We start from the raw sequence: 16,420 nt of genomic DNA, 5'->3' as shown, positions 1-16,420 counted from the left end.
TTCTTGAAGGTTCTGTCGTCTGTGGAGGTTCTGTAGGTAGAGCAGTAAACAGGAAGTAGTGTTAGAACGGACGCACCACCTTCCTCCCACACGTGATATGAAGCTGAACGGTGCGTTTAGACATTGCTTTTCAGAAAGGGATTTCCTGACCTTCTGCAAATGAAAGGAGTTTAAGAAAGGAGAATAAAGAAGAGGCTTTAAGTGAAAACAAGCCTGGGCTGCAAAAGGAGGAACTGGAACTGTGCGCGTAAATGAATAAAAAGGTCCGCGTTGCTTACGGTTGAAGAGTACAGTGCAGAGGTCCAGACAGAAATAGAGGGACGAGGAGCAGAAGGAAGACGACCTTGCCCAAGGAGCCGAGTGAAATTCAGGCTAAACTAGTCAAGCATAGCGTGGAGCACAGGGGAGGCTGAAGAGGTTCCCATCGCGGGAGTGAAGTTAACGAAGGAGTGAGAGCGCTCGTATCTGCTCACTCCGACCCGTTACCATAACGCTCTCGACACGTCACCCAACATCCAGAGAATAGCTCATCACGTCCTAACGTTTCCTCTCAAAGACCCTGGTTCAGATGTTAAGGGTAAGAGGCCATGGATTAACACGTTTAGGCCACGACGTAATATTCTAAAGCCATGAGATCATATTATAAATGAATATTTATCAATTATATTTGGTTAATTATAAACGATATTTGTCTGAAAACCTTCTATAGGTCATAAATCTGAACTAATCTTAATCAGCTAAAAACACCTCCACTGTACACGTCCCTGTGAATGAGCCGTTGCTATAGAAACGATAACGTATTAGATATAATGTATTAATATAAACCTGCGCTAGTGTCAGAGCCGCTGTTATAGAAAACTAATCACCACCTCCTGACCAATCACCAGCCAGGATATTGTCATAGACAGAACAGCATTGCTCTGATTTATCTTATCTGTGTGTGTTTGTGTGTGCGTGTGCGTGTGCGTATCTGTGTGCGTGTGCGTATCTGTGTGCGTGTGCGTGTGCGTGTGTGCGTTTGTGTGTGTTTGTGCGCGTGTGTTACAGCGTACCTGGGCACTCTAGAGTTCAGCCTGCTGTTTGATCAGGAGAACAACTGCCTGCACTGCACTATCCAAAAGGCAAAGGTAGAACACACACACACACACACACACACACACACACACAGATGTTTAACATAGCTCCTGGTGTGTATCTGTGTGTGTAGGGACTAAAGGCCATGGACTCCAACGGACTCGCCGACCCCTACGTGAAGCTCCACCTCCTGCCTGGAGCAAGCAAGGTCAGCACACACACACAGACACACACACACACACACACACACACACACACACATATGCATAAATGACACACGTTTAATCTCTTTAATGCAATCCACCATAAAGGCTGTGTGTGTGTGTGTGTGTGTGTGTGTGTGTGTGTGTGTGTGCGCGCATGCATTCCATCAGGCGAAGCTCAGCAGTGTGTGTAACCCTTGTGTGGGCTGATAAGTGGGGCATGTACACACTCTCTCTCTCTCTCTTTCACTCGCTCACTCGCGCATCCATGCTCTGTTGACGTGAGTCGCGTAACAATCTGTGCTGTTTCCATGACAACCACCTGCTGCTGTCCCCCCCTCACCTGTCTGTCTCTCTGTCTGTCTGTCTCTAACCATCTCTTCATCGCTGTGCTGCTGTTTCAAGGTCATAGAGGGTCAGACAGATTAATGAGAGAGAGAGTAGAAGATGTACAGCACACGCACACACACACGCGCACACACACACACACACACACACACATATATACACGCACACACACACGCACACACACGCACACACACACGCACACACACATATATACACACACACGCACACGCACACACACACACGCACACACACACACACGTGCACACACACACACACACACACACACACGCACACATATACACACACACACACATATACACACACACACACACACACACACATACACACGCACACGTACACACACACACACACACACACACGCACACATATACACACACACACACATACACACACACACACACACACACACACACATACACACGTACACGTACACACACACACACACACACACACACACCTGCTGGATGGGGAATCACTGCTCCAGCCCAGATGGAGGGATGGTGTGAGAGGAGAAAAGAGAGAGAGGAAGATGAAGTATTTAGGGAAAGCTGCAGCTGTGTGTGTGTGTGTGTGTGTGTGTGTGTGTGTGTGTGTTTTGGGAAGCATGGAGATAAATAAAGAATGAGAAGTCAAAAAATAGAGGAGGAAGAAAACGACTTGAGAGGATTAGAAAAGAGAGCATAAAAAAGAAAAGAGCAGAAAAAGATAAAGAAAGAGGAGTGTTGAGAAAACAGCAGGGATGTGAAAGGAAGAGGAGAAAAGGAGAAGAGGAAAGGATGACAAGAAAGAGGAGGAGTTGAATAAGAGGAAAGATGAGAAAAAATAGAGGAAATGAAAGAGAGAGATAGTTAGATAAGGAATGATAGGATGGAAGGAAGATGGAGAAGACAGAAAGAGGAAGTGAGAAGAGGATATAAAAGAGCAGAGGAAGAGAGAAAAGGGGACAGGTGGAGAAAAAGGGAGGAGAGTAAAGAAAGGTTGAAATGAACAAGAGAAGAAGAAAGAGAGAAAGGTGAAATGAAAGAAAGGTGGATGGAGAGGACAAAAAGGAGATGAGGAAAGGAAAAGTGAACATGGATGAGGCGGAAAGAATACGATGATGAGAACGAGGGAGAGATGAAGTCAGGGTGAGAGGTGGAGAAAGAGCGGCCCGGCTGTAGAGGACTGAGCTGGAGAATCGCCGCTCCTCCATCCTCCACTCCTCCATAATCCACTCCTCCATCCTCCATCCTCCACTCCTCCATCCTCCACTCCTCCATCCTCCATCCTCCACTCCTCCATCCTCCATCCTCCACTCCTCCATCCTCCACTCCTCCATCCTCCATCCTCCACTCCTCCATCCTCCACTCCTCCATAATCCACTCCTCCATCCTCCATCCTCCACTCCTCCATCCTCCATCCTCCACTCCTCCATTCTCCACTCCTCCATTCTCCACTCCTCCATCCTCCATCCTCCATCCTCTACTCCTCCATCCTCCACTCCTCCATCCTCCACTCCTCCATTCTCCACTCCTCCATTCTCCACTCCTCCATCCTCCATCCTCCATCCTCTACTCCTCCATCCTCCACTCCTCCATCCTCCATCCTCCACTCCTCCATAATCCACTCCTCCATCCTCCATCCTCCACTCCTCCATCCTCCACTACTGCATCCTCCACTCCTCCATCCTCCATCCTCCACTCCTCCATTCTCCACTCCTCCATTCTCCACTCCTCCATCCTCCATCCTCCATCCTCTACTCCTCCATCCTCCACTCCTCCATCCTCCATCCTCCACTCCTCCATAATCCACTCCTCCATCCTCCATCCTCCACTCCTCCATCCTCCACTCCTGCATCCTCCACTCCTCCATCCTCCATCCTCCACTCCTCCATCCTCCACTCCTCCATCCTCCATCCTCTACTCCTCCATCCTCCACTCCTCCATCCTCCATCCTCTACTCCTCCATCCTCCACTCCTCCATCCTCCACTCCTCCATAATCCACTCCTCCATCCTCCACTCCTCCATCCTCCATCCTCCACTCCTCCATCCTCCACTCCTCCACCCTCCACTCCTCCATCCTCCATCCTCCACTCCTCCATCCTCCATCCTCCACTCCTCCACCCTCCACTCCTCCATCCTCCATCCTCCACTCCTCCATAATCCACTCCTCCATCCTCCACTCCTCCATCCTCCATCCTCCACCCTCCACCCTCCACTCCTCCATCCTCCATCCTCCACTCCTCCATCCTCTACTCCTCCATCCTCCATCCTCCACTCCTCCATCCTCCATCCTCCACTCCTCCATCCTCCACTCCTCCATCCTCCACTCCTCCATAATCCACTCCTCCATCCTCCATCCTCCACTCCTCCATCCTCCACCCTCCACTCCTCCACTCCTCCATCCTCCACTCCTCCATCCTCCACTCCTCCATCCTCCATCCTCTACTCCTCCATCCTCCATCCTCCACTCCTCCATCCTCCACTCCTGCATCCTCCATCCTCTACTCCTCCATCCTCCACTCCACCATCCTCCACTCCTGCATCCTCTACTCCTCCATCCTCCACTCCTCCATCCTCCATCCTCCACTCCTCCATCCTCCACTCCTCCATCCTCCATCCTCCACTCCTCCATCCTCCATCCTCCACTCCTCCATCCTCCATCCTCTACTCCTCCATCCTCCACTCCTCCATCCTCCACTCCTCCATCCTCCACTCCTCCACTCCTCCATCCTCCACTCCTGCATCCTCCATCCTCCACTCCTCCATCCTCCATCCTCTACTCCTGCATCCTCCACTCCTCCATCCTCCATCCTCCACTCCTCCATCCTCCACTCCTCCATCCTCCATCCTCCACTCCTCCATCCTCCATCCTCCATCCTCCACTCCTCCATCCTCCACTCCTGCATCCTCCATCCTCCACTCCTCCATCCTCCATCCTCTACTCCTGCATCCTCCACTCCTCCATCCTCCATCCTCCACTCCTCCATCCTCCACTCCTCCACTCCTCCATCCTCTACTCCTCCATCCTCCACTCCTCCATCCTCCATCCTCCACTCCTCCATCCTCCACTCCTCCATCCTCCATCCTCTACTCCTCCATCCTCCATCCTCTACTCCTCCATCCTCCACTCCTCCATCCTCCACTCCACCATCCTCCACTCCTCCATCCTCCACTCCTCCATCCTCCATCCTCTACTCCTCCATCCTCCACTCCTCCATCCTCCACTCCTCCATCCTCCATCCTCTACTCCTCCATCCTCCACTCCTCCATCCTCCATCCTCCACTCCTCCATCCTCCACTCCTCCATCCTCCATCCTCCACTCCTCCATCCTCCATCCTCCACTCCTCCATCCTCCATCCTCTACTCCTCCATCCTCCACTCCTCCATCCTCCACTCCTCCATCCTCCATCCTCCACTCCTCCATCCTCCACTCCTGCATCCTCCATCCTCCACTCCTCCATCCTCCATCCTCTACTCCTCCATCCTCCACTCCTCCATCCTCCATCCTCCACTCCTCCATCCTCCACTCCTCCACTCCTCCATCCTCTACTCCTCCATCCTCCATCCTCCACTCCTCCATCCTCCACTCCTCCATCCTCCACTCCTCCATCCTCCACTCCTCCATCCTCCATCCTCTACTCCTCCATCCTCCACTCCTCCATAATCCACTCCTCCATCCTCCATCCTCCACTCCTCCATCCTCCATCCTCCACTCCTCCATCCTCCATCCTCCACTCCTCCATTCTCCACTCCTCCATCCTCCATCCTCCACTCCACCATCCTCCACTCCTCCATCCTCCACTCCTCCATCCTCCATCCTCCACTCCTCCACCCTCCACTCCTCCATCCTCTACTCCTCTATCCTCCACTCCTCTATCCTCCACTCCTGCATCCTCTACTCCTCCACTCTCCTTCCTCCATCCTTTAATCCTCTCCATGAACCAGCGTTTACACTCACAGCAGAGTGTCTCACCCTGCAAAGCCCAGAATAACCTCACGCTCCACACACACATCATCAGCGTGGTTATTCCCAGACACGCTGCGTGTTAAAGCTGAGGTTCAAACAAAATGAAAACACTTTTGTGTCACACCTTGTGTGGAGTTCTTTAAGTGTTGTTTAAAAGATTTTAAAGTTTAGCTACAAAGCTACTGTACGTAACAAACAGGAACGGGACACTCGTAGCCTCCAGGCTAGCTTCCTACAGTTCATATTCCAAGTCCAAAATGGTTCTCCGTTCGATTTATCGCTGTAATTGTATGGAGTTTTTTAATAGTGTCTCGAGCAGAGGCCACCATCACTGCATTAAGAAGTTCTTGATCAACTAAAACAGGTGTGTTCGATTTTTCTGGAGATGAAACCTGCAGGAAGGAAGATCTCAAGGAAGAGGGTTTGTGACCACTGGTCAGGAATAAAAAAAAAAGACTGCAGAAGGAAACAATAAAAGCAAAAGACACTTTAAAGAAATGAAAAATAAAAACACTAATATGATGATAATACTGCATGAACAGTCCTAGCTGTAATTCTCACAGCAATCGCTGGTGTAATTAAACAGAACGGCTTCCACACTCATTATTCAGCAGCACAGAGAATAGCACTTGATCCAGCGCATCCGGTTATTTTACATTTTTATTGTTTTATATCACGCTCTGATAGATACTCGTGCAATCCACGAACGTAATGAAGCCAAGAGACACTAAATTCAGGTGATTTACTGTAATCACATATCCCAGCATGTTAGGAAGTCAGGGTCAGCCATGATACAGCGCCCCCTGGAGCAGAGAGGGTTAAGGGCCTTGCTCAAAGGCCCAACAGTGGCAGCTTAGCAGCGCCGGGGCTTGAACCCCCGACCTTCCGATCAGTAACCCAGAGCCTTAACCACCAAGCCTCCACTGCCCTTTAATCAAACTCCATCTCACGTAACTTCTGAATGGCGCTCAGGTCTGTAGTTACGTATGAGGTCTGTATGTGCCAATCACAGTCCCGAATAAGGGCCAGAATTCATCCACTCTGCTTGAAATGGTAGTTGGACACCATACAATCTCATGTAAGTCGTATATACATTCCGACACAAACGCACACTTGCAGAACCTGAGATTATAACTGTGAAAGTAATTAAGTTCAAAATGGCACGCAGTGATTTTTCTTTCATTAAACACATCATTAAACAAATTGTTTTCTTCTTTCCATCAGCCCGAGATCTCATTCGGGTTGACCTCAGTCCACTCAGCCATCAGTCGCGTTTTTAATGGTGTATTAGGCTGCAGAATGTAAATAGTGTTGCTGATGCTTTGAGTGAAATTTTCAATCCGAACACAATCATGTTGGCTAGCTAGCTAGCTAGCATGCTAACTGAGCACTTAAGAACTTCAGAGGCTTACTACTGTACGTAAAGGAATGGCACTTAACGTGGCTCAAGGGATGCAGTCAAGGGGAAGAGAGTGAGGGCATGTTAGAAAAAGGATTGGAACACAGCACTATTTCTAGGCATCATGGAAGACTGTATTGCATGGAGTTCAGAGATTATATTAAAAAATCAAGAGAAGAACAAGGTACAAAATGGTGTGTGTGTGTGTGTGTGTGTGTGTGCTACTCTAATAAGTGTGCTACCTCAATTTACTGATAATTACACAGATGGACTATAATTGGTCAGCTTCGGTTTGGGAGTGTGACACCTGTTTGTGTGTGTCTTCTTGGACATGGACCAGATTTGACAGAAAAGACAGAAGGCAAGGTGATGAGTGGTGTGTATGTGTGTGTGTGTGTATGTGTATGTGGTGGATGGGTGTGTGTGTGTATGTGGTGGGTGGGTGTCCTTTTTCAGATGGCCAACAGATTTTTGTGGACAAGAGAGACAAAAGAGGAGGTAATGAAGAAGATGTCTGTGTGTGTCCTGAGGGAAGGAAGCTCATCTCGCTCTAACATGCCACACATATGGGCTAACACACACATCATCTGTTTCACGGTCAGACGAGTATATGGACAGATACTGAAAGATCTCGCCTCATTCCTGCTCCGTTCTGTTGTTTTTGTAATTTTGCTTTGAACAAAATGACAGATTACGGCCTGGTAATTTACGTCATGGACCAGTGACATCGCAGGAACAATCACCTATTTTACACCCCTAAATTGTCACCCTAAACTTTTCCCTTCTAGTTTGTGTCTGCAATGACGTGCCGTTCTTGCTCGGCTGTAAACAATGAGTATTAAAGATTACTTGCAGTTGTAGAGGTATGAAGATTACACTACTACTTGCTAAGGTTCTCGGGATGAACACACTACTCACCCTGACACTGTCGATAGTGCACTACATGATTTAAGACATAGCCTTTCTGTCTTTCTTTACACAGGCAAATAAATTGCGCACAAAGACCCTGAAGAACACTTTGAATCCGGTTTGGAACGAGACCCTGATTTACCATGGCATTACTGCTGCTGACATGACAACAAAAACTCTCAGGTACGAATGCCAGAACTGTAGTCTCACTTGGGTACCGGTGACATAGTCTGTAAGCAAGTGCCTGAACTTTAGTCTCACTTGGGTACCGGTGACATAGTCTGCAAGCAAGTGCCTGAACTTTAGTCTTAGATAAGATGTACCTTTATTGAGCCCCTGTAGGGGAAATTCAAGTCAACACCCAGGTACTAGTGCTGTTGTTCACACTCAGTACCAGTTGTAGTTGTAGTCCATGCATAGGAGTCAGAGCTGAACCAGGTGCCTTAACTAAAGTCTATACTCAGGTACTAGAGCTATCAGTCGTACTCAAGAACCAACGCTGTTAGACACATGAGTACATGAGTTATACTCAATGCTTTACTTGAGTTGTAGTCCATGATAGAGTACCAGAACTGTAGTAGCCTCTCAGGAATACGAGCTGTAGCCCAAAACCAGGATCCAGAGAGGCCATGAACTACAGTCCACAGTCTGGAACTTCAGGTGTAGTACACACTCAGGCACTAGAGCTGTATTCTAAGCTAGGGATCCACTTGGGAAACATGTTGCCATCTACAATCAAGACCCAGAGTCATAGTCTGCACTTGGTAATAGGTGCTGTAGTTGGCATTTGAGTGCAGAATGCAACTATTGTGTACCCTGATCTGTATACAGGTACTAGAGCTGTATTCCACGCTTGGGTATACAAGATGTAGGCCTCACTCATGTACTAGATCTGTATTCTACACTTGGGAATAACAAATGTAGGCGTCACTCAAGTACTAGAGCTGTATTCCACACTTGATTACAAGACATATAGGCCTTATTCAGGTACTAAAACTGTATTCTACACATGGGTCTACGATCTGCAGGTCCCAGTCAGGTACTAGAGCCATATTACGCAATTTTAAACCAGAGCTCTGCCCGATTCACGCACTATTTCACACTTGGGTATCAGATCTGCAGGTCCCACTGGGTACAAGAGAGATAGTCTGCACCAGAGAACATGTCATCTACACTTGGGTACTAGAGCTGTAGTCCACACTCAGTTACCTGCAGCACAGTTTGGGTTCCTCAGTTGGACCACAGTTCTTGTATCCAAGTGTACACAACAAATTTGGCACTTTATTGTGAACTACAACTCTAGAACTCAGTTACCAGAACCATAGTCCACACTCTGGATTAAGAGATGTGGTCCAAAACTAGGTTCCAGATTTGTGATCTATACATAGAATCTAAACAGAGTGTATTCCACACTAGAGCTGGGGCCCACACTTGGTTCCACACTCGGGAACCTGAGTTGTAGTCTACACCTGAGTAAGAGATCTATGGTCTATACTCAAGTATGAGAGCTATAGCATACACTTGAGTACTAGAGTTTCAGTCTATACTTGAGTACTAGATCCGTAGTCCACACCTGAGTAATAAAGCTCTAGCCCACTCTGAAGTATTAGAGCTGTTCAAAAAGGTTCAATACTTGCTATGTACCCAAACTGTGGTCCATAGTGACGAAGCAAAGCTGTAGTTTGTATTTGGGAACCAGAACTGTAGCTCTTACACAGGTTCTAGAGCTGTATTTCACACCTTTGGGTACAAGAGTACAAGGTCCCACTTAAAATCTAGGGCTAAAGTCCACAACCAGGTACCCGGAGTGTAGTCTACACACAGAAATACAGGCTGTAGCCTAACTATTTTATTTTTGCGCAACATCTTTTGTACCGTACTATGAACTACAGGTCTCGTGCTGTGGAGTAGAGAACGTTCCCTATCTGTAGTGTACATTATTACTCTACAGATCTAGTACATGGGTGTAAACTACAACTCTAGTACTCAAGTGTATGATATAGCTCTAGTACACAGAGGGTATTCCAAACTGTAGGTCCACACTTGGGTCACAGAGTTGTAGTCCACATTTGGGACTGAGAACTGTGGTCCACACTCAAGTACTAGAGCTATGAGCTTATATACAGTCCATACCTGATCTGCGAGTAATAAAGCTCTAGTGCACTCCGAAGTACTAGACCTGTAGTTGACAATGAGGTACAAAAAGTTGTTGGGCATGTTCTAAAAATAAAAACAGTGCTGCTGGAATGTTTTGTGTATGTCTACAAACACACTGAGGAGACTTGCTAATGGTGTTCTTCTTCTTCTGTGTGTGTGTGTGTGTGTGTGTGTGTGCATGGGTGTCAGAAGCGAATGAGAAGAGTGATGGAAAGACAGACAGATCAGAAATTAAGAGGATGAAGTAGGAATGAGGGAGCTGGGAGGGGGACGGGGGACGGTACCATTCGGTGACACAGTAGGACACAAAGCTCCAGCAATCAAACAGACTCACACACTTGGGTCCATCCTGCTGTGTGAGGGCATGTTGAGACACAGTGAGATGGAGGAAAAGACACGGAAAGAGAGAGAGAAAGACCGATACACAGCCAAAAAGCTCTCCCTAGGAGACTAATGAAATGGAGAGCTGGAGGGGAAAGAGATTATTGAGAAGGGGTGTGTGTGTGTGTGTGTGTGTTTGTAAAGAGAAGAAGATGGACCATTCATCTCAACGTAAAAGAAAGATGATTCAAGACCATATGCCAGAGTGTGCTACCGTATCATTTCCAATGCATTGGTAAAAAAAAAAAAAGACAAGGAAACTTTCTTCCCAGCCTATTTATTCAGAGTCTGATTAGAATCCAGCCGAGAACATGGTTTCAGCTGAGTTAGCACGAAAAAAAGTGGAAGTTAGCACCTTTAACAGGCCAGTGATGCTCAAAGTACGTGTGACAGATTGTGATGAATAACCGAGCTTGCTGCTGATCCTCAGAATATTCTCTCCACTGTCATTTATAAAGTAAAAATAAAACTCGTTAATCATGCATGACCAGAGATAAAGCAACGGTCACACAGGGTTTTCGTCTCACTATTTCCTTCTTCAGAGTGGAGCAAAAATCAATGTTCTCTACGTTCCCAGGACCCTCTATTCCCAAGGTCCTATGTTCCAGGGGGTTTTTTTTGTGTGATGATCTGGGAAAACTCCTTGGATGTCTGGAATATTTCCCCAAAATGTTTTATTGAGGTTGCTTTCTAACTTGGCCTTGGAGTCTGCTGTGAAGATCATGTTGTATAAGGAGGCAGTTAAATACACACAGTGGTAAAAACAGTCAGGCTCCATAAAGAGCTCTAAAACCTCGTCAGCTAAGTGCGCCTTTCTCTCTGTTTGATCGAGGTTTTGGATAGTTGCATCAGTGAGAAGGACTTAACCCTGATCAGTGCAGTTTGTAATCAGATGGTGGCTGTGAAAATGCCGCAATGCTCTTGAGCTGTTACGTTAAAACAGACATTAAGATGGACTGCTTACACACACTGTACCTGTACGTTTAAATAGAAACTTATTAATAACAAACATTCAGACAGTAGAACAGAATTTGCAGGATTCAGCTACTGTTTCCACAATAATGTGAGCAGAGATCAGTCAAGTGAAGAGACGACTATGATTCTGATGTTCCCACTGACCAATCACTAATCACCATTTTCCCCGATGACTAATCACTGACTACTAATGTTCCCAGTGACCTATCACTGATCACCATTGTTTCCAATGACTAATCCCTTATCAGCATTGATCCCAATGACCAATCACTGTCCACCGTTGTTTTCCGTGACTAATCCCTGATCACCACTGTTCCTGATGACTAATCATTGATCATTATTGTTCTCCATGATATGACTAATCCCTGATCACCACTGTTCCTGGTGACTAATCACTGATCGTTATTGTTGCTGATGATATGACTAATCACCGATCACCATTGTTCTCCATGATATGACTAATCACTGATCACAACTGTTCCTGATGATATGACTAATCACCGATCACCATTGTTCCTGATGACTAATCACTGATCATTATTGTTCTCCATGATATGACTAATCACTGATCACCACTGTTCCCAACAACTTCTTTGTTCTTGGTTTTAAGCTCTCTTCGTTGCAGTATTTACTGTTAAAAAGTGAGTTATTCCATCCGTAACTATTTCCTTTGCATCCGTTTCTCAAATCCTCACTACCATGTCTTCATTTTGTCTGTGTTCTTCACAGAAATTTTATTAAATGTGTAAATACATAAATAGTTAGCTTTATGACATGCCATGACCAAAGCTGACACTGTTCTAAAAGAAATAAATTATAATCTATTGTTTTCTAATCTGAACTCTATGCCGAGTATCTTCAGAATATCTTCCTTCTTCACGTAACACGTTTTGATATGCAGATGATCACGATGACTCAATGAATATGCAAATTACACCCATATCCGGTGGTGAATTTTTGAGCACGCATTAGCTACTTTCCCCTGAAACTAGTTAGCAACACTGAGCGGTTGGCGTGTGAACGGGAATAAAAAATATAGCGCTAACGCACTCCAGCGTTACTCTGTAATAAAACTATTCTGTAATAGCGGTAATAAAAACACACCGTGATCGTAGAGTTGCCCTTTTTTTTAACATAGCTTCAATATAGTGTTCTGTATGGTTATAATTCTTCATAATTTGTGCTGTTGTCCTGCGCAGCAGGAAACGCCAACACCTCGACAGAGCTGTGAGAGAGAGCGTGATGAATACGCTTACATTTTTAGCCTGAGTCTCGCACCTCAGCTCACATCCTGCTGTTTGTTTATGAGCACATGGGGAAACCAGAAGGACCTTGGTGAAACCTCGTGTCCTCACACGTTCTTATACAAGGACAATGCAATGTAAAATGAACAATTTGGACAAACTGATGTGGTTTTCCAGGTGTTTTTTTCCCGGGTGTGTTTGGTGAAGTCGGAACGCTGTTTTCGAGCCCGGAAGCAGTTCAGAGAGCTGGTCCTGTTGAAAACAGGGGTCTGGGGCTCAAATAACTGAACGCTGGTGTGCAGAGTTGCCAGGTCTTCAGCCAGACTACATCTCAAAACCTGCGCAAAACACCTGAAACTAACCCAAAAAATTCATATACTGAAAAGGAATTCTCAGCCTTTGCATGGGAAAACAAGTCCACCGTGGTGTGCACGCATTTCTGATATGCAGTCTACGCCTTTTAATCATCACGGCCATTATCCGCACCATAATGTCATGTTACTTCCTGTTTCGAGGTTCCTGAGAACGTGGATTTTGGTGTATTCCCACATTTTTTACGACACGTTATCGCCACCTACTGGGCTGGAGTGCTCATGTCGTTCTGGTGTTTTGGTGTGGGCGGAGACATTTCCCCAAACGCTGCTTGCGTGAAAGCAAGGGGTAAAAACGACACTTTCAGAAATATCTCTGTATGCTGCATTTGTGGCCTGAGCACAGAGTAGAGCGTCACTCACCACCAACATCAGACTGAGGTAGGGGGTGTGGCCTAAATTCTAAAGGCGGAGCTTTAGGATACATTAGAAGTGATTCCAATGAAAAAAAGGCAGTTCACATTTTATTCGTATAGTGAATTATTTAAAAATACAAACACACTAATTTTAACATTTGGATCTTCATGGTTTGTTTCTGAGCTGTACAACAACGTTGTGGGGCGAGTGTGTGAAGATTCCGTTCTGGACGTCACCCAAATGTCTGCTAACGTCCGCTCTCAGTGCTAATGAACGAGGAATGATGCCAAACACTAGAGGGTTTTGGAACAGAGTTTGGATGCTGGAATGAACATGCTGTCAACCCCCTGTGTGTGTGTGTGTGTGTGTGTGTGTGTGTGTGTACACAACATCTGTCAGGTATGACTAATATATCACAGGAAGGAACTGGAAGATGACTCTCTCTCTCTCTCAGGCTGTGTGTGTGTGTGTAACATCTGTCACAGGAAGGAATTGGAAGATGACTCTCTCTCTCTCTCTCTCTCTCAGGCTGTGTGTGTGTGATATGGACCGTTTGGGTCGTAACGAGTTTATCGGTGAAGTGCGAGTCGCTTTAAAGAAGCTCAAAGAAGGACAGAGCAAACGATACAACATGGGGCTGGAGAGAATCACACAGGTACATTGGTGTGTGTGTGTGTGTGTGTGTGTATTTGTACGTCTAAATGTCTAATCTAATCTATGACTTGCTGCAGGTGCGAGAAGGTAACAATCAGACTGTGGATCAGAGTTCACAACTAGCAGAGGAGGAGGTACACACACACACACACACACACACACACACACACACACACAAATACTGATCAGCTGATTACAGAACCAGTGTCAATCATTATTGATTTTCCAAGCCTCACTGTCTGTCTTTCTGTGTGTGTGTGTGACAGCGGGGACGTATCCTGGTGTCTCTGTGTTATATCATGGAGAAGACGTGTTTGGTGGTTGGGATTATTCGCTGTGCTCACCTCGCAGCGATGGACTCTAACGGCTACTCCGACCCCTTCGTCAAGATGTGAGTGAAGCTCAGGGTTTAGGGATTAGGGTTAGAGTTAAGGTGTTTTAGAGAGGTTTTAGTATTAGGGATTCTGGTTAAAGGGTATTAGGATTAAGGGAATTTAGAGGAGTTTTAGGGTTAGGGATTAGGATTAAGGAGTTTTAGGGTTAGGGATTAGGATTAAGGGGTTTTAGGGTTAGGGATTAGGATTAAGGAGTTTTAGGATTAAGGAGTTTTAGGGTTAGGGATTAGGATTAAGGAGTTTTAGGGTTAGGGATTAGGATTAAGGGGTTTTAGGGTTAGGGATTAGGATTAAGGAGTTTTAGGATTAAGGAGTTTTAGGGTTAGGGATTAGGATTAAGGAGTTTTAGGGTTAGGGATTAGGATTAAGGGGTTTTAGGGTTAGGGATTAGGATTAAGGAGTTTTAGGATTAAGGAGTTTTAGGGTTAGGGATTAGGATTAAGGAGTTTTAGGGTTAGGGATTAGGATTAAGGAGTTTTAGGGTTAGGGATTAGGATTACTGTAAGGGGTTTTAGGGTTTGGGATTGGATTAAGGGGTTTTAGGGTTTGGGATTAGGATTAAGAGGTTTTAGGGTTAGGGATTAGGATTAAGGAGTTTTAGGGTTAGGGATTAGGATTAAGGAGTTTTAGGGTTAGGGATTAGGATTACTGTAAGGGGTTTTAGGGTTTGGGATTAGGATTAAGGGGTTTTAGGGTTTGGGATTAGGATTAAGGGGTTTTAGGGTTAGGGATTAGGGTTAAGGGATATTAGGATTGGGGTTAATATGAGGTTTGAGATTACATCCTTTTTACTTATTCATCCCTCTCTCTCACTCTCTCTCTCCACCTGATGTTAACTTCCCATTCGAAGCGTGAATCAGTGTGTTTGTTTGTTTGTTTGTTTGTGTGTGTGTGTGTGTGTGTGTGTGTGTGTGTGTGGGTGGGTGGGTGGGTGGGTGAGAGATGCTGTATTTGTGTAATTAAGGCTCATTCATGTTTCCCCTTAAACTACAGAGTGTGTGAATGTGTTCATTCCGGATGATTTTCATCACTCCGGTGTTCATGCTGAGAGTGTGTGTGTGTGTGTGTGTGTTTGTGTGGTATTCAGTAGCCTAAATTACTGCAGCTCACACACCTGCTTTACATACTTCATGTTTTTGTTAACATTTTACTGTTAACATAGTCACTTAGGGTATAAGGTGTAGGGTGTAGAGTATAGGGTGTAGAGTATAGGTTATAGGTTATATGTTGTAGAATGTAGGGTATAGGTTATATACCTATATATTATAGGTTATATATTGTAGAGTATAGGTTACAGGGTGTAGAGTATAGGGTGTTGGGTATACGGTGTAGATTATAGGTTATAGGGTGTAGAGTATAGGGTATAGGGTGTAGATTATAGGGTATAGGTTACAGGGTGTAGAGTATAGGGTATAGGGTATAGCGTACAGGGTGTAGATTATAGGTTATAGGTTATAGGGTGTAGAGTATAGGGTATAGCGTACAGGGTGTAGATTATAGGTTATAGGTTATAGGGTATAGGTTATAGGGTGTAGAGTATAGGGTATAGGTTATAGGATGTAGAGTATAGGGTATAGGTTATAGGGTGTAGAGTATAGGGTATAGGTTATAGGTTATAGTGTGTAGAGTATAGGGTATAGGGTATAAATTATAGGGTATAGGTTACAGGGTGTAGAGTATAGGGTATAGGGTGTAGAGTATAGGGTATAGGGTATAGATTATAGGGTGTAGGTTACAGGGTGTAGAGTATAGGGTATAGGGTATAGCGTACAGGGTGTAGATTATAGGTTATAGGTTATAGGGTGTAGAGTATAGGGTATAGCGTACAGGGTGTAGATTATAGGTTATAGGTTACAGGGTGTAGAGTATAGGGTATAGCGTACAGGGTGTAGATTATAGGTTATAGGTTATAGGGTATAGGTTATAGGGTGTAGAGTATAGGGTATAGGTTATAGGATGTAGAGTATAGGGTATAGGTTATA

The 16,420-nt window shown here is 45.6% G+C and overlaps 1 protein-coding gene across 1 annotated transcript in view; it reads left to right on the top strand.

Moving 5' to 3' along the window:
• Positions 1 to 16,023, top strand: part of doc2d (double C2-like domains, delta) — a 19,552-nt gene extending 3,529 nt beyond the window's left edge. The window contains exons 3-8 of the mRNA XM_053625821.1: positions 1,048 to 1,127; positions 1,208 to 1,282; positions 7,978 to 8,087; positions 13,918 to 14,044; positions 14,121 to 14,177; positions 14,310 to 16,023. Of these exons, the coding sequence (XP_053481796.1) occupies positions 1,048 to 1,127; positions 1,208 to 1,282; positions 7,978 to 8,087; positions 13,918 to 14,044; positions 14,121 to 14,177; positions 14,310 to 14,438 (578 nt within the window). The 3' untranslated portion in view covers positions 14,439 to 16,023. The remainder of the gene's footprint in view (positions 1 to 1,047; positions 1,128 to 1,207; positions 1,283 to 7,977; positions 8,088 to 13,917; positions 14,045 to 14,120; positions 14,178 to 14,309) is intronic.
• Positions 16,024 to 16,420: the final 397 nt, after the last annotated feature.

This window comes from Ictalurus furcatus, chromosome 5, assembly GCF_023375685.1.
Source record: "Ictalurus furcatus strain D&B chromosome 5, Billie_1.0, whole genome shotgun sequence".
In the NCBI taxonomy this organism is placed as follows: Eukaryota; Metazoa; Chordata; class Actinopteri; order Siluriformes; family Ictaluridae; genus Ictalurus; species Ictalurus furcatus.
This window is presented reverse-complemented; position numbering and strand designations above follow the sequence as displayed.